Source organism: Babesia microti, chromosome II (genome assembly GCF_000691945.2).
Source record: "Babesia microti strain RI chromosome II, complete genome".
NCBI classification, from domain to species: Eukaryota; Apicomplexa; class Aconoidasida; order Piroplasmida; family Babesiidae; genus Babesia; species Babesia microti.
Window position 1 is genome coordinate 820,804 of NC_027206.1, and position 19,762 is coordinate 840,565.

Consider the following 19,762-nt stretch of genomic DNA (forward strand, 5'->3'; position numbering starts at 1 on the left):
CAACGTTTAAATTGATTTTTAGCATCTTAGCGATGGGACATTCTATTAATATGGGCGAAACTTACCAAACCGGGACAAATATACATGGTAAAATAATTTCAATTGCTCCGATGCTAGATGTAACATATCGAGAATTTAGGTAGTTATTTGTATATGTAGATTTTTCACCCGTATGCTAACCAAGCATACTCAGCTTTGGACTGAAATGATCACTGCTGCATCCCTTGTACATAACCCAGAGATGAGGGATTCATGGCTCAGTAAGTAGGGTAAATTTTAAATTTTTCAAAAAAAATTAATTAAAAAGTCTAACCAAAAATTCGAAGAATCACGCAGATTTCGACGACATTGAGCAGAATCTTGTAGCACAATTAGGTGACGTATAACTAATTTTAGGCGGGAAAGACGTTGATATGATGACAAAAGCAGCAGAAATAGTCGCAAATTACGGATATAAGGAAATAAATATCAATGTAGGATGCCCTAGTTCACGAGTTTCAACATTAGGTACTAGAGCTATGTATTTAGGAGGCTTTGGTGCGTCGTTGATGAAAGATCCGGAAAGGGTTAGAGATATAGTCTCGTCTATTATTAGAAGGGTCGACCTTCCAGTGACTGTTAAAACGCGCACTGGAGTTGATGACTCGGATTCCGACGAGTTTCTAAACAATTTCATCAGAGTAAAAGATAACTAATGCAGATCGTTGCTAGCGGCGGCTGCAAACACTTCATTGTCCATGCCAGGAAGGCATATTTGAAGGTACGAACGTTGGGTGTTATTTAGGGTATAAATCCTAAAAAAAATCGCAGTATACCACCACTTAATTACCCTAGGGTATACAATTTGCTTAATGAATTCCCCCACATAAAATTTACTTTAAACGGGGGAATCACAAGTATAGCCCAAGCTAAACAATTATTGTGCGATAATCCACAATTGTACGGGGTTATGATAGGTAGAATGGCCCATGAAAACCCAGTTGAATTGCATAAGGCAGATCATTTGCTCATTTGTAATAATGGTATTTGCTTTTGTTATACCGCTAATAATTTGACCAGAGAAATGTTGTTACGTGGTTATATGGAATATATTGACAAAAGGGATTTCACAGGCGACTCCAACATTCAAATGATAATGAAACCGTTACATGGATTGTACAAGAACAAGATTGGCAGTGGAGCTTATAGGGGAATTTTAGAGTTAGTGTCTCGGCAATACAAGTTAAATAATGCGACAGATGCCATTGAAAAGGTCCTGAATTTCATGATGGATAACTATAATGAAGTTACTACGGAAATATTGCAGCGTACATAATGAATGAGAAGAGAGTTATTTTTCAATAGGTAGAAGTTATTGCTTTGTGAAAACATTCAGCAATTTGTATGTGGACTAGATAACCGTGAATTATAATTACACTAATGATTAAAATGTGTTACTTTGGGGACGTGGTGCTTATTATATGGATTAGTCGAGGTCTAAAGCATAGTTAGGCGGCGCCTGATCATTACCTCTCCAAATATTGGATGCAATTGCTGTTGTTGAAGAGACGCCCAAAACCCTACTCTGTGTTTCAGTCACACTTTGATGTAACTGCTTTATTTTATCCTCCAAAAACCCCAGTGCCATTTCCACAATCTTCTCAGGTGCGATAGCTCCAGTGGACTGGATAAATCGAGAATAATAATTAAAGATTTTAAACATTCACTACAAATCATACATCATTTGATTAAAAATCAGTTTAAGATTATTTTACGAAAAAATTATGTAAATCAATAAAGCGTGTTTTAAAAGCTAGGATTTTGTTGAAAAGGGTGTGTATTAAATAGTTTCAAATGTACAGAATGGCTAGTTTACATATATTTATTTTAGAATGAAAATAATTAATATATCATTGAATGGGCCTTACCTCCACTGAGAAATGAAATTTGGTCTCGTCAGGTTCAATGCGAATGAGACCCTTAAAACCGAGGTCCTTGCATGTGTTAATACAGGAATCACAGTATATGCATTCCAATGAATTAGTCACCCTTATTGTGCCCCCGTAGTTATCATCTTCAGACACAAGAATTCCCCTGGGGCATGATGAAGCAATTGTAGCTCGATCCTGCTGGGTAGTCCTTCCCATCATTTCCGAATTGATTTTGAATAGAGGTTCAATTTGGTAGGCTACGTTTGCAACTACCCATTTGGCATGTAGCTTGCCTATTCCCTTGGTTGCCGTGAGCTTCAAGTGAATGCTTTGGTCTCTTCTAATTTTTACAATAGGTATTCCGTCTCCGCTACGTGGCAGAGGCAAAGGAGTGTCGTATTCGTCCGGGATTATATCCAAATGGGTCACAGTTCGGAAAGGTTCGGTGCATGTGACCTGTAGATTATAATCCACAGTGCATTTTGAACACTTGTCACTGCACGAGCACTTGTCCCGGTATTCAAATTCAGATATTCTGGTGGAATCTATGGGCAAAAGTCCTAACCTATGCGCTATGTATTCATCGTGCAAGGGAGTGTCATTTTCAAGTACTGTAACTATCTCTATAGCCAAACATGGGATCTCAGAAAGCATAATACGTCGCAGAGCATTGGCTAGAGTCACATCTGAATTGTGGAGGGTGAATTTGATTGTATCCACAGTCAGCTGTGTGATGTCAATAAAAGGTTTTGCTGAGCCTCTCCCCCACTTCATACCAACGACTCATGATGAGGCTGTCTGGGTTAAAGAATAGCAATGACATTTTGAGGGCTCTAAAGGAGTTTAAAAGGGAAAATAAAGAGATGTGCAAGGTGCATGCTATACTAGGCGAATTGGATATTAATGCCACTGAATTTACCGAATTTGCCACGCAAAGCTCTTTCCGTTGTTTAACATGTTGTAATATTGTACTATATAGAATGGCGCAGAAAGTTCTTAATTTGAAAAATTCTGCAGCTACGCCAATTTTAAACTTGATGCAAGATATCCCTTCCCAACAAGATTTTGGAATACGTAATTTAGATAATTATTCTAATCTAGCTCGTCACCTATCCCCATTAGCACTAAAATCAATCTATGAAGCCAAGAATACAATTCGCCTACTTGGGCCAGAGAATGTGTACATTAGTTTTAACGGTGGAAAGGATTCCACAGTTGCCATGCAACTGTACTTATGTGCTTATTATGAGTACTTTAGTGAGAGAGGACAAGATGAGTTCCCTAATCCTAAGATGATCTTCTTCAATGAATCTGATGGGTTCCAGGAACTCAATGATTTTGTCGACAAGATAGCTAAATGCTACTGTTTCGACCTCAAGACGGTCAATTGTTGCTGGAAGGAAGGAATAAAAGCCGAGTTTAATACGAGGAATAATATCGCTTTTATTATGGGTAGGAAGATTGTGTAATTTAGGATCTAGGAAAACCGATCCTGGAAAATGTGGTTTGGAATGTCTACAATATTCGGATCTAGAGGAATCGTCATTTTTACTAGTTAACATCTTGAGAGAATGGTCATATGGCGCCATTTGGTGCTTCATATTACACTTTAAAATACCCTACTGCTCACTTTACGACCAAGGGTATACTAGTATTGGAGGTAAAAATAGCACCCTTCCAAATGAAGAATTGAAGGATGGGCCAAATTACAAGCCTGCCTACTATCTCGTCAACTGGGATAGTGAGAGGGCTGGAAGGGGGAGGGCTATTGCTAAAGATGAACAAATCGTTCAGAACGTAGTTAATTCCCCATTAAATAGCACTAATAACTAGTGTTATGTTTTATATTTATTTAAAGATCCGCGGCTTTGGAATCATTGAATGTTAGTAGAATGACATGTAGAGTATGAGTTGATTTTAAATTATTGATTAATGGAATTTTAAGTATATGGAGGATTTAAAATGAGTGTATGTGCTTCATTTATTGTTTATTTTTGATAGTTTAATACTGGTTAATTGTTATCGACTTTTTGTAATTTTGGTATTAATTCCAATAGATAAATACCCGGATGGTATTTTAATAACGCATTAAAATTGTAATTTTAGTTGTTGATTTTGCATAAGTATGGATTTTATCAAGTTAGCCAATTAGTCTGAGTTGTGTGTTTGAATTGTAAAAAGATAAAAATTCACCACAAGTAAACTGGTATACTTGTATAATTATTTATTCTACTTTTATGTATTATTGACTAATCATCCATAGCTATAATACAATTGATAAATAGTCAATTAAACCATCTGTCTGCGATAAAAAGAATTTAGTCACTATCATAACCGGCAAATGGATTGATGATCTTTTGTTTCTTCTTTATAGATACAGCCAAATTTGAATTTAGGGCGGTTTCTCCAGACTGCTTCTTCAGCGATGATCCCAATAAAAATGGTTCATTTTTTATGTGCTCAAAGTCAACATTATCCTCATGAATATCTGATTTATCGGCGGTATTTTGGGGCTGAGAGATTTTTTCATTAGTATTAGTCGGGGATTCCTTGTCGCTATTTTCAACAGAATCGCCTGGTTCTACATTTAGAATCTTCCTTAGCATGTTTTCCTGTTCCTCTTTGAATTGATTAATTATCTCCAATGAAGGTTCATTTTCATCTTTTGTTTGTATGTCGAACAGGGCCTTTGCAGCCGCCACTTCTCTATCCTGGGCCCTCCCAGCTACGCGTTTAAGTTCAGCAAGTCTCTCATAATCCTGATATTCCTTCAATGCGATATTTGCCTTGTGCATAATCTTATCTTCCTCCTCCTGCTGCTCCTCTTCCTAAATGCTTTAGCAGTTTACCTCTGTTTTCTTGAGTTCTCCAGCAGCCAAAATGGCATCCCTATTGGGATCATAAGTGCGAATCCCACCTGACTCGAGGGTATAGTCTCCATGTTTAGGATCGGTTTTGAATACAATAGGGGCTTTACATGTCGGGCATTTGGCGTAAAATCTCCACTTAACAATACCCAAATATGTCTCTTCGTACAATTTTTCGGCTCTTGAATTGAATTTGGTGCCCACGTACGTGAAGTCTTTACAGGAGGAGCAGCGAAAGGTGAAAGGAAACATCATTCTTATGTTCATCAGTTTTGGGTTCAGATCCAATACATCCTTCCTAATTGAAGTCTTGGTGTCAGACATATAACCGTGTTTGCGCAGTAGTTCCCTGTTCCTCATCATCAAGTCCGGATCGTAATCCGGTGGAATATATTTGTTTAATACTTTCCTTTCAGCCATCTTGTACCTTTCAATTAAAATCACAATAATTTACATAAGTGTATATATCGACAATACGCCCCAGTTGTCAACCTATGCTTATACCTTAGAATTCGTAACTTTACAAAAATAAATTTTTTCAAAATAACACATATTTCGTAAAAAAATAAAGGTTTCTAATCTAATTATTTACTCAAATTAATTCCGTGCTAAAAGGTTAATGCATCCCATATTTTTTAAGATGTTTGGCCATCAACTGAATTAACACTGTCCTCACCTTTTCCAACGACTTACGCTCACTTTTTGATACTTTTTCGCCGCTAGAATATGTCACTGGTATATGAGATTCATCAAAACTCCCAAACTTTCCAGGGTATAGCATTCGAAAGTAGTCTTTTGGTTCAATGCTGTCTTTGTTTATACTAAGTTTGTTAAATTGGTCAAGCGTACTATTTTTCTCCGTATCATTTGACGTATTGTATTCTATTTTCTTAATTAAACCAGTGCCATCAGGAAGATCTTCCATTATAAATCCAATTGAAGGCATGTCTACATCCCTAAGATCATCGCACAACGACAATATTTCCCTGCAAGCAATTAAGCTGTCGCCTTTTAACCCAACTTTAGCCGCGTGTCTAATCTGTATTTAGTGCTTGGTATACCTTTGCCCTAAAGTTGATGATCCGGTCAATCAACCCCTCAGTGTCCTTATCTACGGCTTGGGTATTATATTCCAATCCTAGCATCTAAGTTAATCAGCTATTACCTGTAGGTACCTTGTAACAGTGTACAAAATTTCGCTAAGTATGGGTTTCTTATGTTTTGCATAGTTGGTTGTTATGTATGAATTTGTAACACTTATTAGACGCTGCAATGAGTGTATAACATTTGGAGTGTCAAAATTGTCCCTAAGCGCAGCTTCTACAGCATCTATTGCAGTGATGTGTTCTTTGTTTAACTCCATATCCGCTTCATCCCATCGTTCTCTATTGCCTTGATTCATCACAGCTGATTGATAGGTTCCATTAGTGTGGGCCGTACGTTTGAGTATAGATTTGAGCAAGGGGAAAAAGTTGGAAAAATTTGAGTCCAAAGCCAGAATATGTTGCATTCCATCGGGACCTTTTGTATAATTCATCGCCGAATCCCACCTAAATAAAATGTCTCGTACTTGCACATTAGGAATAGCAATCTCATTTGCCTAGGGGTATAGATATTAAGGAATTCTTTAATAGTGATAAAATTTTTGAGTGACTTTGACATTTTGCTTCCCTGAATATGCAAGTGGCCAAAATGCAAAAAGTAGTTTATCCAAGGATATTTGTCAAAATAAGCCTCACTCTGGGCCACTTCATTATCGTGATGCGGGAAGCGCAAGTCAATTCCACCAGAATGTATGTCAATTTTGTCACCAAGCAAGTGGCTTGCCATTACACTGCATTCTATGTGCCAGCCTATGTCAGTTATATTGAAATTTTTTAAAAGTAAATTGGAGTTGGTTTGTATATAATAATGAGTACTAACCTGGCCTCCCTTTTCCCCAAGGAGAATCCCAAAAAGGTTCCCCTTCCTTTGCTTGTTTCCACAAAGCAAAATCTATGGGGTTTTTTTTTTCAAAAACTTCCCCAAATGATTCTTCTCCTTCCAATGTCCTAAATATTAATTATTATATACATTTCCTTAATTTGCACCGATGAATGTTCCATTCTAGCATAATTATGTTTACTAGAAAATGATGTGATGTCGAAATACACGCTGCCTTTGCTTTGATATGCATAGCCCCGTTCGATAATTTTTTCTATGAATCTTATTATATCTGGAATAAATTCTGAAACTCTGGTTATGCAATTTGGCTGTCTAACGCCCAGTATTTGCATATCATTCCAGAAATCCATCTCCCATTTTTTGGCAAAATCACTAAAATCTACACCCTAAATCACTTCATCTTCACAACATATAGTGTTATTGGCATTTGTAGTAAGTACTTATATATGTTTACTAAAATAATATACTTACAAGTTCTGAACTGCGCGAGATAATCTTATCATCAACATCTGTTATATTCATAATAAAGTTCACCCTATAGCCCAAATGTTCGAGAATTCTCCTGATAATATCGCCTGTAACATAAGTTCTAGCATGACCCAAATGGGCGTGGTCGTATACTGTAGGACCACATGAATACCATTTCACCAAATTCCCTTTCTAAATATACAACATACCTACCTCTGGTACGAAAGGTACTTTGGACTTTGTAAACGAATTGTTAATGACCAGACCTGTCAAATGTTTACCGTCAGTAGATGGCTGAGACCAATCAAATATGTCACTGTTGGCACTTTGTGTCATTTTGAATCTTCTTTTATTGTGTTCAGTGGCAGAATGAGTGGGAAAATGAATGATAAAAAATGGCCTTTTGACTAAGGCTGCTATCCTATAATTGTATAGGGTAAATAGTGTCCATAAGGACATTAAAATGTTGACTTTGAACAATTTAACAGTATAAAAATCACTTTGTGTTTCTTGGGACCCTTCCACTCTATATCCTTGTTATCATCTGTTGGTAGACCGGAATTAAATTTTTAACTATTATTTTTTGTTTAGAATCAAAATACACGGGCGGCAACTTGTGCCATGTAGGATAGCTAAGAGTGATTTGTTAGCTTGTGCCAAACCCGCACCATGAGATTGGCTTTTGGAGCTAAGGGAGGCGTTAGGGTTACAGCCAAAATGCTGGGCTACTACGCGGAACAAGCAGCAATGGCTAGCTTTGACAATTTCAAAATTTGGGATAACTTCAAAATTTGCATGTTAGACACAGCACAACTCATGGATTCGAAGGATTCCTTGCGAGTTCTTAAGGCTATATCTAAAGTATCGGAGAGATTTACCCCTGATCATTTCAGAGACCTACTTACAGTAACATACAACAAAATTGAATCGCATATTCTTACTATGTGTACTAGTGACTTGGCTTTGATAGCCGATATTGCAGCGAAGGTGGGAATTCTAGACCAATCTCTATCACAAGCTCTTACTATTGCATTCCTATCTAGGTTGGCCCAATCTACACCTGGAGAAATTGTTACGGTTGTTAAAAGTTTAAAATCTTTGCGTATTGAGTCAGAGTTTTACGATGAGATAATAAATCACCTGTCAAAATCTCACAGTATTTTTCCTACAAGCGATCTTATATCAATACTATTTTGCTGTATTGATTGTGATATTGCCAGTTTGTTAAGTAATGTTAGTGCCAAAATCTCATCATCTGCATCAAAACTTTCTAACGAACAAATTATTAAAACATTATATCTCTACTCAACAAATCAACTGCAAACGCCTGTGGCGCTCAGTTTAAAATTTGAAGATGTCCCGGAAATGTTGATCCCACATCTATTATTCGCATCAGCAGTATACAAATTTGATATAAGACACCTAAAAGTAGGTTTTAACTCACTCAGAATCAAATAATAGAATCGTTAAATAACGTTGATTTTGTAGGCAAAATGGTGGTACTTATCAGCCTATCATTAAACGTCATTAACACTAGCGGAGCCAGTGCATATGTTACATTCTTTAGAAACAACTATACCAACTTCTATCAAATATTTACTGATATTTACAAAAACTGTTGTGAAAGTTGCAATGACGCAAAAATTTTGGTGCATTTACTGGAATGTATTGGCATATTTGCCAATATTTACCCTAGTGGTAATTTGTGTGAGTTGTTTAATAAGATTCTTAAGATACTGGATAAATCAACATTATCAAATGATGATAATGAGATTGTCGAGTGGATCAAAACTATCGTACCTTATGTATGGTTATGTAATTATGATACAATTGTTGATGATTTTGGCAATACATGCCAAAATGCAGGAATTTTGCAAGGTTTATCTCTTAAAAAACTAAACGTTTTGCATAGTATCGCGTCAAATTGTGTGATATTTCACAAAGAGTATCCATTTAACGCATGTGAAGTCAATAGATTCAATTCCCCATTAATTTTTCCAGATCTAAAATTAACACTCCAGAAAATTGCTGAAACACAAAGTTTAATCTTTGGAAAAAGAGAATTGTTGCTAGTTGGTAATGTGTGTTTTGTACCATTATCTCCAATACATTATATAAATGGAATTGGCGGCTTCAATCCTGAATTTGAGCTGCCAAATACAATTATTAGGCAAAACGTACGGAATTCACTACTAGAGTTGGGTAAAAAATATAAAGTGGCGCTTATACCTTATTGGAAATGGAGCAGAATTACCAATGATGATGAAAGGATTGGCTTTATAAATAAAGTTATCAATAGTGATGTTGTATTAATATAATTTTTGTACTTAATTGTATAAATATAACCATTTTGACATGTAGCATAGTTATTTTTACGATAATTAAATAAGTTAGACTTAGTGTGTCGTGCTTGTGATTTGATGCGCCCCCGTGTATATTTGCTGCTATCACTAGCAATCCATCTTTCATATGCGCACCTAACAGCGCTAAAAAAAGATGATTTTGACAAAGGTGATGATGTAGATGCTGAAAGTGATTCTAGTTTAGATAAAAATGACAACTTTTCACAAATTGATAGCAATGATGGCGCTAAAACTACCAATTCTACCGATAAAGAAGAGAGTAGTGATAATTTGGGAAAGATCCGTGTGTCAATAGGTAAATGATTACAATTTAAATACCCAGTAGTTGCCATTTTATAATTTAGGCGATGAAATTGCCATTGACACCGGCGGTACAAGCTACACTGGCACAAAAACTCCACTAATCATAATTTCCCCAATCGTAAGCGTACATTCATATAGTCCATAATTGATTATGCTCGCTTGTACAAGAAAATGGAAAGTAGCAAAAATGGTTAGTGATCACACACTCAGAATCAAACGTTGTTATGCAGGAAAAATTGGCAATGAGTGATGCGGTAGGATATAATTCACTTAGAACTCAAGACTAGCCTCGCTTTACAAAGTAAACTTACGATTATTTAGCAATTGAAAGATGCAGAATCGAGACTAGCGTTCTATAAAGCAGACAAAGGCCAGCTTGAACTGCTCAATCAATCTCAATCATAACAAACAATATAAAATACATTGAGCCAAATAATCTCATACCTGCGCTATAATAATACGAGTTACATTATTCTTAGATTATTTGTTCGATCACTCTTTTTGACTACATTTGCTTAATTTTACTCCCAACATTAATTAGTATAACCAAACAGTTGAGTATTTACTTATTTGCGCATTTGTCTAAAAATAAAAACTTGCAAAATCATTAATATTTGACCTATTAAAAACATCCTAGTTTAAATGTAGTTTGAATTTAACGGTAATATATTTAACCATATGGATCAAATTGACACAAATTATTACATTATCTGAAAATCGTATGTATGAGATGGACAAATTACAAGGGCGAGTTATTCGACAAAATTAAGTTGGTTTTTGAGTTATCAACATATCTATTTTTAACAATATAAGTTATTATATCATCAAGGGGAATTCTTTCATGACTTTAGTCGATAGGATTTTTCACAAAACACTAGTATAAAATTGCAAGGGCTGTGGATTTTTTATTCAGTGATTGGTACAAATTAATATACAAAAATTCAACAATGGTATACTGATAGGGTTAATAATGCTGATTTTTAATTTGTATATTACTGTTTATCCGATATTGAATAGATTTTGAGGAAAACTTTGTCATAGATCTACATCCATTAACATATCCAAATGGCAGCGCACTTTGAAATTTATAAATGAACAATCACTAGCATTTATATGGTTCAATTGGTTGAAATTTCACCATATTTTGTGGATTGGTGGATTAATCTGGGACTCGCATCTTAATAGATGTCGCACCTAATAAATATATGTACACCAATTTTGCCATGTAGCCATATTCAATAGTACAGCATGGAAATTTTGGGCAATTATACCTAATATTAGATAGTATTTAATGTAGTATATGGGTAGGGATCTGGATACAGAATCTGTCAAGTATTGTACCATATGTTGATTGAAATGCACAATAAATTGCGTTAATGTGTGCATATATGGATCAATGCTTAACGCCATAGTATTTGTACGGCAATATGTATGATACCGACGAGATGTGACTAAAGACATTGGAATGATGCATCAAAGAAACGTTAAATTGCCCAATCTGGTAGATAAAAATAGCCTTTTTACAAATGATCACACATTATATATTATGTCTAGGCAAATTCTACAAGTCCGTTCCCTAATTCAGCGAGTCTTTATGCACACTTGTTTGTCAACAATATAATTTAATCTAATTAATGTAACATTTTTAATTGCATACAAACCATTATATGGTATCCATAGTTGAATGTGAAGGATCATTTACAATTGTGCCCTTGAAGCATCAATTTATTGTGCCATCAAATGTATTTTGTTGGCGTTTATTTCTTAATTTAACGCTGAAGTACCTAAAATACTTTGACTAATTCACGGAGAGCATTATGAAGGCAGAGATGTTGATTTGAACCTATGATAGATGTATCTTAAATTAATCAATTAAAATTCCAATGAAGTCAATTCGGAGGTAATGGTGTATGGACGAAGTAATGATCATTTAGGTTCCTTACTGAATATAGCGTTTTAACGCCTTAGTATTTGACTGTAGAGTTGATTTGTTTGAGAACGATTGAATGTCTGCTGATTAGGGTGGACAAGTAATGCCGAAACTATGAGAAGTTCAGAAGCTTGCATTTTGATATATGAAACTTCGGGATATTTCCAGGCCCAATTTCGTATTATCAATGTAAAATATTGCTCGTTCACTTTGAAATGCCTTGCTTTTTGCATTCAAACTATACTTTTACATTTCAATCGATAAAATTCACTTTCCACAACTAGGTATCCTAATTCATAACAAACCCTGAATTTGCTCTAGCATTGCACATTGACAAGTAAATAATCACTAGCATATATGTTTTAGATGAAACACTAGTAAATAAATAAAATATCAATTGGTTATTGATAAGTAGAAAATAGAGCATGCATGGCAATAACACGAGCTAAGAAATACGAATATAGAGATAACATTGGAAATTTTAGATGAAACAAGGTACAGTGTGAATGTATAAGGACATAGGTGCATTAAATGGTCAATGTGTTGGATTGAGTAGAGATCAATATAATAATGACTGGGCGATTAACTAATCGCGTGTGACAATTGGGACCCCACACCGTACAAAATGTCTAGAATGAAAATGAATAAAACACCTCTAGCGGGAGCAAAAAAGAAGAAAGATGGCCAAAATGCGGAAAATTCCCAAGAAGACTGTGCGACAACGGTGGTACAAGTATCGTTTTTAAGAAACCCGTACTTCTATGCCAAATTCGGCCAAAAACTGCTAGTAGGATCGAAAAATGAACCTGGAAAGAATCAAATAATTATATCCGGCCTAGGTACGGCGGCTAAAAATGCCATTGCGTCCGCGACAATCATGGACAAGGAGAATTGTGGTAAAATAGCTGTAATTTAGCCAGTATATCAAAAATTGAAACTTCGTGCCACTGGGATGAGAAACTACACAGATCAATTCCCAAAATTAGCATAGTTCTTAAGAGAAATCCCGATTACGTAGCTGAAACTGCCTAGTTACGACACCACACGGTGGGGAACTCGTACTCGCTATTATGCGTTCATTCTTAGTTCTATCTATTTTAGTTTTTGGCCACTTTTCACACATCTTGTGCGTAGTATATGCTTATGATTCCTCCTATAAGGTAGATGATAATCTTGAGGATATAGCTAGTGAGCATGCGGGCAACCCTTTTGGGTACCAAATTGCGCTCTGGATCTCCATCTTCGTCATCGCTACCTTTATCATTACTATTTTTGCCTTCATTAGCTCAACCAAGGTATGTATTTATACGTAATTTATGACCTTAACACCAGTAACTAGTGTTAGAGTTACACAACTACTATACACTAATAGACGCATCGTTATACATTGTATATTGTTATGACTAGGATATGAATGATTAATTTAGACACGCGACCCAACTTTGTACATGCAAAATAGGACCACAAACATTGAGTATGACTATCGTCATTTAGGCGCAAAGAACTCTAACCAACAGCTACTCAACAGCCGTTAAGCTTTGTAAGCAGTTATGAGTGATTTGAATAGCGAAAATTTATCAGCTAAATTACTACAACAATTATAATTTAGCATTAAATGGAATATTAATTATTTCTAGGCAAATAGTTAGTGATCGCACCCTTGGTTATTATCTAATGATTGATTACCACATATATGATCTAAATGCTTGCACTTGTGGCAGGGAATGTGAATGTAAACTATTTCATTTTAATAAATAACCCCCAATTGAGAAATTGTAGTGCTTATTGCGGTGATATAAGGCAGTTCTATGATACGAATTCAATTGTGTATCATCCCTGCCCCCTAATCTAGTACTAACAGTATGTATATATGATACTACATATATTTTATCAATGGAACGATTTAAGTTTTTAGAGAAGGTGTTCAAAAAGAAAACCAATATTGAGAATCTCCGTGGGAAGGTACCTTAATTATTTATTTAGGCTACGATAGATGATGAGAAGGCATTTTACATGAACTGGTTGTTGGAGGCGTCTTTAAAGGTCAATAGTGAATTGAATATTTTATCTACAAAACCGGAAAGGATGGAGGTATTGGAAAAGCTGAAAGGCAGAACCATTAAAGGTAAAAGTATGCATGGAATGACAATAAATTATGTCATTTATATTATCAATGAATCAACGTTATGAATATACGTTATTTGCCATTTTTAATTTAGGCCATGATAAATATATTCCATATGAAGTGGAAATTGAAAATCTCAAGTGGCATATCCAAAAAATGGAGTTGCTTTTGACAAAATTAGAGACAGAGAATGTTGACATTGAACTGTTGAAGGCACTTAAGACTGAATTTGAACACTATATTGAGAATTACAAAGATAATAATGCCATATTTAACCCAAAAATCTACGACCATTTCAACCTAGACTTGGTACAAACCAATTTACCACAAGTTACAGCCGCATCAAATCTGTCATTGCCCACAAAAGATACTGCAAATGTCAATGCTATGGAGGAAAAGACTGAGGATTTACCCCTTAGCATGGAAACTTCGGCTTGGAGGGAGAAGGCCCAAGAAGTTGATGAACAGCCGGAAGCTCCCGACGCCTCTTCGGTCGTGGTAGGGAAGGTGGTAAGTTGAGCTGTTTTTCTACTGTTATATTTTTTATTTGTAATGTCAAACAAAAATTAATAATAACTTATGTAGATCGATAAGCCTAGTTTGTGTAAATTACTAACGGAGGCCTTTAGAACCAGGCCTACACGTGCGGATGTTGCTGACATCTCACCTATATACGGAATGCCCTGGAAGGGGAGACTGCCATTTTTCCCCTCTGAGCCCCTTGACATAACTCCTAGTTACTTTGAAAGACTTAGTATTGAAACCCTTTTTTTTGCATTCTACTATCAACCAGTGAGAAATGATTAATATAGGGCACTTACGCACAATATTTGGCAGCTCTAGAATTGAAACGTCAACACTGGAGATTCCACACGCAATATTTGACATGGTTTCAGCGCAATGAGGAGCCAATAAAGGTCACAGAAAGTTACGAAAAGGGTTCATTTGTTTACTTTGATGTTGAAGGTAAGTACTCAGTTCATTTAGAATGGAGGAAGAGGATTAAACCGGAATTTACATTCTTTTACTGTTATCTAGAGAATGAATTGTAGCACCTTGTATTTGTATACTTTTTTATCCAATTTTAAAGAATTTCTAAATGTAATTAATTTTTTGCTATTCCATTGTCTAGATAGCATGATATAATATCAATTTGTATAATTTATTACAAATATTGTTAATACGGATTCTTAATTGTCAAACCCATTAGTTAACAGTTGAACTGATTTAGGTGTAATTTGGTTAATCGTAACTAGATAATTTCATTCTAGTGACTGAACGTTATGTACAGGCATTTATTGTATAATAAATCCAATACTTTTAATATATATCAATATTTCAGCTTCGAGATGTTTTTTATATATATCTAATAATATAATTTGATCAATAAATTTGCGGAATGAAATTAAAAGCGATTAGTGCAAAATTATTGTAATTCTAATTTGTAAAGGGTTTAATTGGTGTATAGTAACACTAGATAGTTCAGAAAAGCTGCAATGAATGATTTGATCAAGTTTAATATATATAATTACAAAAAATACTAATTATTTTTAAAAAATAATTTTGAATAGATTAAAAGCAAATAGTTCGGTAAATTTTATCAATGCTATGTTATTTTAAATTAGGAATTTACTAGTATATTACCAAGTAATAAATAAAACATCTAACACAAAACCAATTTACAAAACTGTTGGTCTTTTTTCAAGCAAAATTGATTGAATTAATGTAAACAAATGTACGTTCCAGTCATAAATGTTTTGTATAACTAATTGGTGCTTAACAAACCATACAAATAATGGAACCATCTACAAATTCTGGGATCTAGCAACTAATGTTTTAATGTGCTCTAATAAGCGATAGAAATCAGTTAATTTGTCGAATAAATCAACAAACTGTGCATAATTGCACATTATATCTCCTAAACATCATACATTTGTATGTGCGTGGTCAAATAATTATATATGACTGATTGATCGCGTAAACAAGAAACTATCAAAAATTGCTGATGAAAATTTGGAACGATCTAGAAATTTTCCTCAAATAAACACTAATATGGGTATCAAAAACAATTAATAACACAATTTGCACAGTGAAAACAACCAACACATTTATCCACTCAATTTATTACACATAAAGGTATATTATAGTGTGTACACATATTTATACGCTGATTAGATATGTTAGAAATATTCAAGAATTGCCAATGTAGGCTGAAATGCTTGATGAATTCAATACGTTCGTTTGTGGTAATTCACATGGTAAATGGCGTGTATAGGGTGGTGCAAGAGCTGCTAGGTCGGTCCCTTTTGGGCATCGCTGCAGTCAAGTCGCTATCACCAAAATCACCTGTGATCCTGACACTTTTGCAATTAATCAATTTGAGATATATTATGAAGTCTGTGATTGATTTAGTAGACTACCTAATTGGTTTCTCTTTTTTTTCATGCTGCTCTGATCCCCCAGATAAACGCATTAAAACCGTGCAAACACCGGAAACATCAACCACCAGTTGCATTGAGCCTGATTCGGCTGATGAATTGTTCCCCTTATCCCAAACATCAAGTGTTGAGAATTTGGATGAACTCCATGATTCATGCAGCCAAGGTGATCAATATCTGACTGATCTAACTGATAAGGAAAATACTGACGTGTTAATAGATGGCATTGGTTCATCGGCGTGTTATGAAGCAATCACAGACGTGAAAATTGCTGCTAAACATGTGGCGAAGGTTTCGAATATCCAAGCTAGACGGGCCAGACGTATGGGATCACACCTACGAAAAGTTAACTATACTGGCGCTGTTGGAGCTCCTCCTCCATACGAATTACAAGAAATAATTGCGCCTCTCAATACTAAATTGCCTTCAAACACCGCAATTGCTGGTGGTATTTATCTCACATATTCTCTCACCGGCAACGGTTCCCTTACACGTATATATTCAACGTCAGAACCTAAACTGGATGAAGATACTGTTATTATCGCATATTCTATGCCAAAAAAAATGATCTCTTCATTTAAATACGAAAAGGGGTCAGAGCTTCTAATTGGCAACTTGGGAAAAGTTTTGACGAGCCACTTTGTGAATGACCGCAAGCCTTTCTACACAGCTTGGATTGACTATATCAAGGTGGCTAATTCGTACAATTCAACTTTATATTTGTTACCTGAATTTAGTGTTTCCCCCCCGCCAAAGGTGCAGATTGTTTGCATAAAAAAGGGGGATAAGACGATTTCAGGGCTTCCCGTTGACGCCCCTATTGTGCTGGATGAATATGATGTTATTGCGGCATTGCCTCCAGGCATAGGGGCTATTAAAATAGGCACTACTACCAGGTCCCAGCTTTTGTGTTTGACCACCAGATTTGGGGCGATTGTTGAACTCTGATCCTGTATATTAAACGCTCTGTTGTCACATATTCTAATTTTACTATGACCGCAGTGTGTTATGATAGTTTTTGTTTGCGAAAAATTAGTGTAGTAGGCACAACTGTGAAACTAACTATGGGAATTGATAACGTATAATTAATGGCTCTGGGCTAATCCAATATATAGGGGGTGGTCGTGACATGGCTGGTATGTATAGCACTCCACGTATCTACCAACAATGCATCTTCACGCTGTACAATATAATTTTATTACAATTTTCAACATGAAACATAGTTTTATCACTGATTAATATGTAAACACTAGTATATATGTAACACTGTATGTGATTATGTCGTGTTTTAACATTTGATATTGTGGAATCTCATGTGTCTCGCACACATTTTATTTCTCGCGATTTTATTCGATCCTCTTGTTGCATTTAATTCAAAACGAATTGAAGAAATCAATTGTAGATTGTTGTAAGCGGGAACTGATTTAGTAACGTAGCTCCGCCCGGATCGAAGTATTTGAGGAATATCGACTTCATTGAGAGGGACCCCGCGACTAATTATCCTGTATGAGTTGTGAATTTGTATAAATAATTTTTTTATCTTTTAAAAATCCAAATTAACAATAAGCAACTTATTCAGTGGAATTTTTGTGACAAGAATTGGACGGATATCACAAGGGAAATATCACCTGGTTATAACTTTCTCACTGATGAATGGGCTTATATGCAGCATGAATGCGACCCGAATAATCCATCGGGGGTATTTATGGGCGGGCCGCAAAATTACACTGGCATGGGTCTCCAGCTTACAGGATTGGATAGGCATAGGGTAGTACCTCGGCCATATGTTCAGGATCACGGACACAGATGGCGCGAAAAGGTGTAAGTCAATGTCTCAAATAGTGAACCAGGAACTATTTCTTTTGACATATCACCAGATTGCAACCAAGAGGTGAAGATAAGTAAGCATGTCTACAGTATATTGGTATAATATATATTCCATTGTTCTAAAGGAGTGCATATTTTGAAAGTGAAATAATTATAATGTAATGTCAATTAGATGAGGACGAAATGGATCTTGAACGTCGTACTTGGGGCTCTTGGAGCCAACCTGGAACCACAATCAAAATGAATTTTGACAATGGTATATCCCGCAATACACATAGCATTTAGGGGATATAATACACATGAAAATGACTATGAACTGTTATACCCAATATCCAGCAAATACGAGGATATGCAAACCTGGCCCTTGTACTATGATAAGCCCTCAACCACAGTCCCCGTGCCTGAAATTGAATGGATACTAGCGGCATTAGGCCGCTTCATTGGATATATATCTGACCCTAATTGGAGCACAGATAGATGTAATCATACTTTAATTTAGTATTGTCCAAGCAGAAAAGGTTGTTGCGTGAATGGGACGAGGAGGAGGAGTTGTGGAAGAAGACCAGAAAAACTATCCACCTGAAACGCATTGAACATATCAAAGTATCTAAAGGTTCACACAGAATATGTTATTTTCTCCAAATAGTGCTATAATGGGTATTAATACTGGCAATCGTAAAGGCTCTGAGAATAAGATTGAAAAGCTCTGTCAAGAAGTGGCCATGGAGAATTCTAGGCGCATATTGAAGCAGCAATTGTACGTATAATTTGACACAGAACAGTAAAAGAATGTGACCCTGATTATCTGCGTAAAATATATAATCGTATAGACGTTTCATTTGAGGCTGGAAGTGCAGATTGCCCCGAGGCTGAGTGCAAAACTGAGTGTATAAACGTCGTGGCATATACGCCCTATGAAATGCCAAATTCGTAAGGAAATGTTGATTTAGGTGGTTTGAGAATATGACTGTTGAGGAAATGGCTGAGGCTTACCACCAGTATATGATTGAAATACGCGGCCATGGGAGGCACTACCTTATGGATGAGATTCCAGGCGAGGATAGAGATATGCAATATTCGCTCAGAAATGACATGTAAGTTTTTTTTGATATTTAGTTATAAATTCCCTAGGTTGGCAGCGGAGTACCGTCCCATTTGGGCGAACAAGAAGTTCGGTGAGGAATTTGGAGATGCAATACACGACCAACATTTGGTACCCATACAAACAATGTCGACTTTTGGCTCTAAAATTGACAATTCCGGCAAAAATGCGGATCTAAACACCCTAAACTATGCCAAAGATTTTGATTCATACCGTAAAATAAACTATAATAGTGAAAATAACAGTTGAAATTGTCATTTTCTCTTTCAAGCATAAATGCAATTCACATGTAAATTATTAGTAGTTTCATCAATTGACTTGGGTTTAGTGTATATGTGTAGGTGAAGCCTCTTTAATTCCATTTTTTAATTAAAAGAATCAACAGATATAAATATTTATGGCAATACCTAGCTATAGTCTATATACCAGCACAATGAAATAGATTGAGAACTTTAGAGGGATCGTTTTTTCGATATCCATCGAAT

At 35.7% G+C, this 19,762-nt stretch overlaps 13 protein-coding genes across 13 annotated transcripts; 9 read left to right on the forward strand and 4 right to left on the reverse strand.

Annotated features, from left to right (window-relative positions):
- Positions 1-50: 50 nt before the first annotated feature.
- On the forward strand, positions 51-1,315 carry BMR1_02g02295 (tRNA-dihydrouridine synthase A; the record flags this gene model as incomplete). Its single annotated transcript, XM_021481554.1, has 7 exons — positions 51-139; positions 160-260; positions 337-375; positions 397-507; positions 529-680; positions 701-760; positions 785-1,315. The coding sequence occupies 7 exons, from the start codon at positions 51-53 to the stop codon at positions 1,313-1,315; spliced, it is 1,083 nt and encodes a 360-aa protein (XP_021338183.1).
- Positions 1,466-2,684, reverse strand: BMR1_02g02300 (DNA-directed RNA polymerase II subunit C; the record flags this gene model as incomplete). The annotated part of the gene is made up of 2 exons (XM_012792773.1): positions 1,466-1,663; positions 1,908-2,684. 2 exons carry the CDS (start codon positions 2,682-2,684, stop codon positions 1,466-1,468), a joined length of 975 nt encoding a protein of 324 aa, XP_012648227.1.
- BMR1_02g02305 (FAD synthetase) lies at positions 2,696-3,743 on the forward strand (the record flags this gene model as incomplete). Its single annotated transcript, XM_012792774.2, has 2 exons — positions 2,696-3,362; positions 3,385-3,743. The coding sequence occupies 2 exons, from the start codon at positions 2,696-2,698 to the stop codon at positions 3,741-3,743; spliced, it is 1,026 nt and encodes a 341-aa protein (XP_012648228.2).
- On the reverse strand, positions 4,229-5,197 carry BMR1_02g02310 (UDP-GlcNAc:polypeptide alpha-N-acetylglucosaminyltransferase; the record flags this gene model as incomplete). Its single annotated transcript, XM_012792775.1, has 2 exons — positions 4,229-4,738; positions 4,760-5,197. 2 exons carry the CDS (start codon positions 5,195-5,197, stop codon positions 4,229-4,231), a joined length of 948 nt encoding a protein of 315 aa, XP_012648229.1.
- BMR1_02g02315 (cysteinyl-tRNA synthetase) lies at positions 5,394-7,648 on the reverse strand (the record flags this gene model as incomplete). The annotated part of the gene is made up of 9 exons (XM_021481555.1): positions 5,394-5,432; positions 5,454-5,816; positions 5,839-5,922; positions 5,943-6,327; positions 6,348-6,630; positions 6,701-6,828; positions 6,851-7,107; positions 7,193-7,381; positions 7,403-7,648. 9 exons carry the CDS (start codon positions 7,646-7,648, stop codon positions 5,394-5,396), a joined length of 1,974 nt encoding a protein of 657 aa, XP_021338184.1.
- Positions 7,859-9,507, forward strand: BMR1_02g02320 (hypothetical protein; the record flags this gene model as incomplete). Its single annotated transcript, XM_012792777.1, has 2 exons — positions 7,859-8,617; positions 8,638-9,507. The coding sequence occupies 2 exons, from the start codon at positions 7,859-7,861 to the stop codon at positions 9,505-9,507; spliced, it is 1,629 nt and encodes a 542-aa protein (XP_012648231.1).
- Positions 9,508-9,609: 102 nt separating this feature from the next.
- On the forward strand, positions 9,610-10,260 carry BMR1_02g02325 (hypothetical protein; the record flags this gene model as incomplete). Its single annotated transcript, XM_021481556.1, has 6 exons — positions 9,610-9,847; positions 9,897-9,973; positions 9,994-10,045; positions 10,066-10,109; positions 10,130-10,156; positions 10,177-10,260. 6 exons carry the CDS (start codon positions 9,610-9,612, stop codon positions 10,258-10,260), a joined length of 522 nt encoding a protein of 173 aa, XP_021338185.1.
- On the reverse strand, positions 11,050-11,316 carry BMR1_02g02326 (hypothetical protein; the record flags this gene model as incomplete). The annotated part of the gene is made up of 1 exon (XM_021481557.1): positions 11,050-11,316. One exon carries the CDS (start codon positions 11,314-11,316, stop codon positions 11,050-11,052), a length of 267 nt encoding a protein of 88 aa, XP_021338186.1.
- Positions 11,317-12,410: 1,094 nt separating this feature from the next.
- BMR1_02g02330 (DNA/RNA-binding protein Alba 3 (ALBA3)) lies at positions 12,411-12,817 on the forward strand (the record flags this gene model as incomplete). Its single annotated transcript, XM_012792779.1, has 2 exons — positions 12,411-12,681; positions 12,702-12,817. The coding sequence occupies 2 exons, from the start codon at positions 12,411-12,413 to the stop codon at positions 12,815-12,817; spliced, it is 387 nt and encodes a 128-aa protein (XP_012648233.1).
- A 38-nt stretch (positions 12,818-12,855) lies between these two features.
- BMR1_02g02335 (hypothetical protein) lies at positions 12,856-13,295 on the forward strand (the record flags this gene model as incomplete). The annotated part of the gene is made up of 3 exons (XM_021481558.1): positions 12,856-13,080; positions 13,213-13,259; positions 13,280-13,295. The coding sequence occupies 3 exons, from the start codon at positions 12,856-12,858 to the stop codon at positions 13,293-13,295; spliced, it is 288 nt and encodes a 95-aa protein (XP_021338187.1).
- On the forward strand, positions 13,679-14,962 carry BMR1_02g02340 (NOT2 / NOT3 / NOT5 family; the record flags this gene model as incomplete). The annotated part of the gene is made up of 6 exons (XM_021481559.1): positions 13,679-13,747; positions 13,769-13,910; positions 14,005-14,420; positions 14,496-14,702; positions 14,723-14,876; positions 14,898-14,962. 6 exons carry the CDS (start codon positions 13,679-13,681, stop codon positions 14,960-14,962), a joined length of 1,053 nt encoding a protein of 350 aa, XP_021338188.1.
- A 1,203-nt stretch (positions 14,963-16,165) lies between these two features.
- BMR1_02g02345 (hypothetical protein) lies at positions 16,166-17,296 on the forward strand (the record flags this gene model as incomplete). Its single annotated transcript, XM_012792782.1, has 1 exon — positions 16,166-17,296. One exon carries the CDS (start codon positions 16,166-16,168, stop codon positions 17,294-17,296), a length of 1,131 nt encoding a protein of 376 aa, XP_012648236.1.
- A 365-nt stretch (positions 17,297-17,661) lies between these two features.
- On the forward strand, positions 17,662-19,526 carry BMR1_02g02350 (conserved Plasmodium protein, unknown function; the record flags this gene model as incomplete). The annotated part of the gene is made up of 11 exons (XM_021481560.1): positions 17,662-17,756; positions 17,777-17,852; positions 17,928-18,169; positions 18,191-18,249; positions 18,348-18,431; positions 18,454-18,654; positions 18,675-18,778; positions 18,799-18,932; positions 18,953-19,105; positions 19,126-19,269; positions 19,292-19,526. 11 exons carry the CDS (start codon positions 17,662-17,664, stop codon positions 19,524-19,526), a joined length of 1,527 nt encoding a protein of 508 aa, XP_021338189.1.
- Positions 19,527-19,762: the final 236 nt, after the last annotated feature.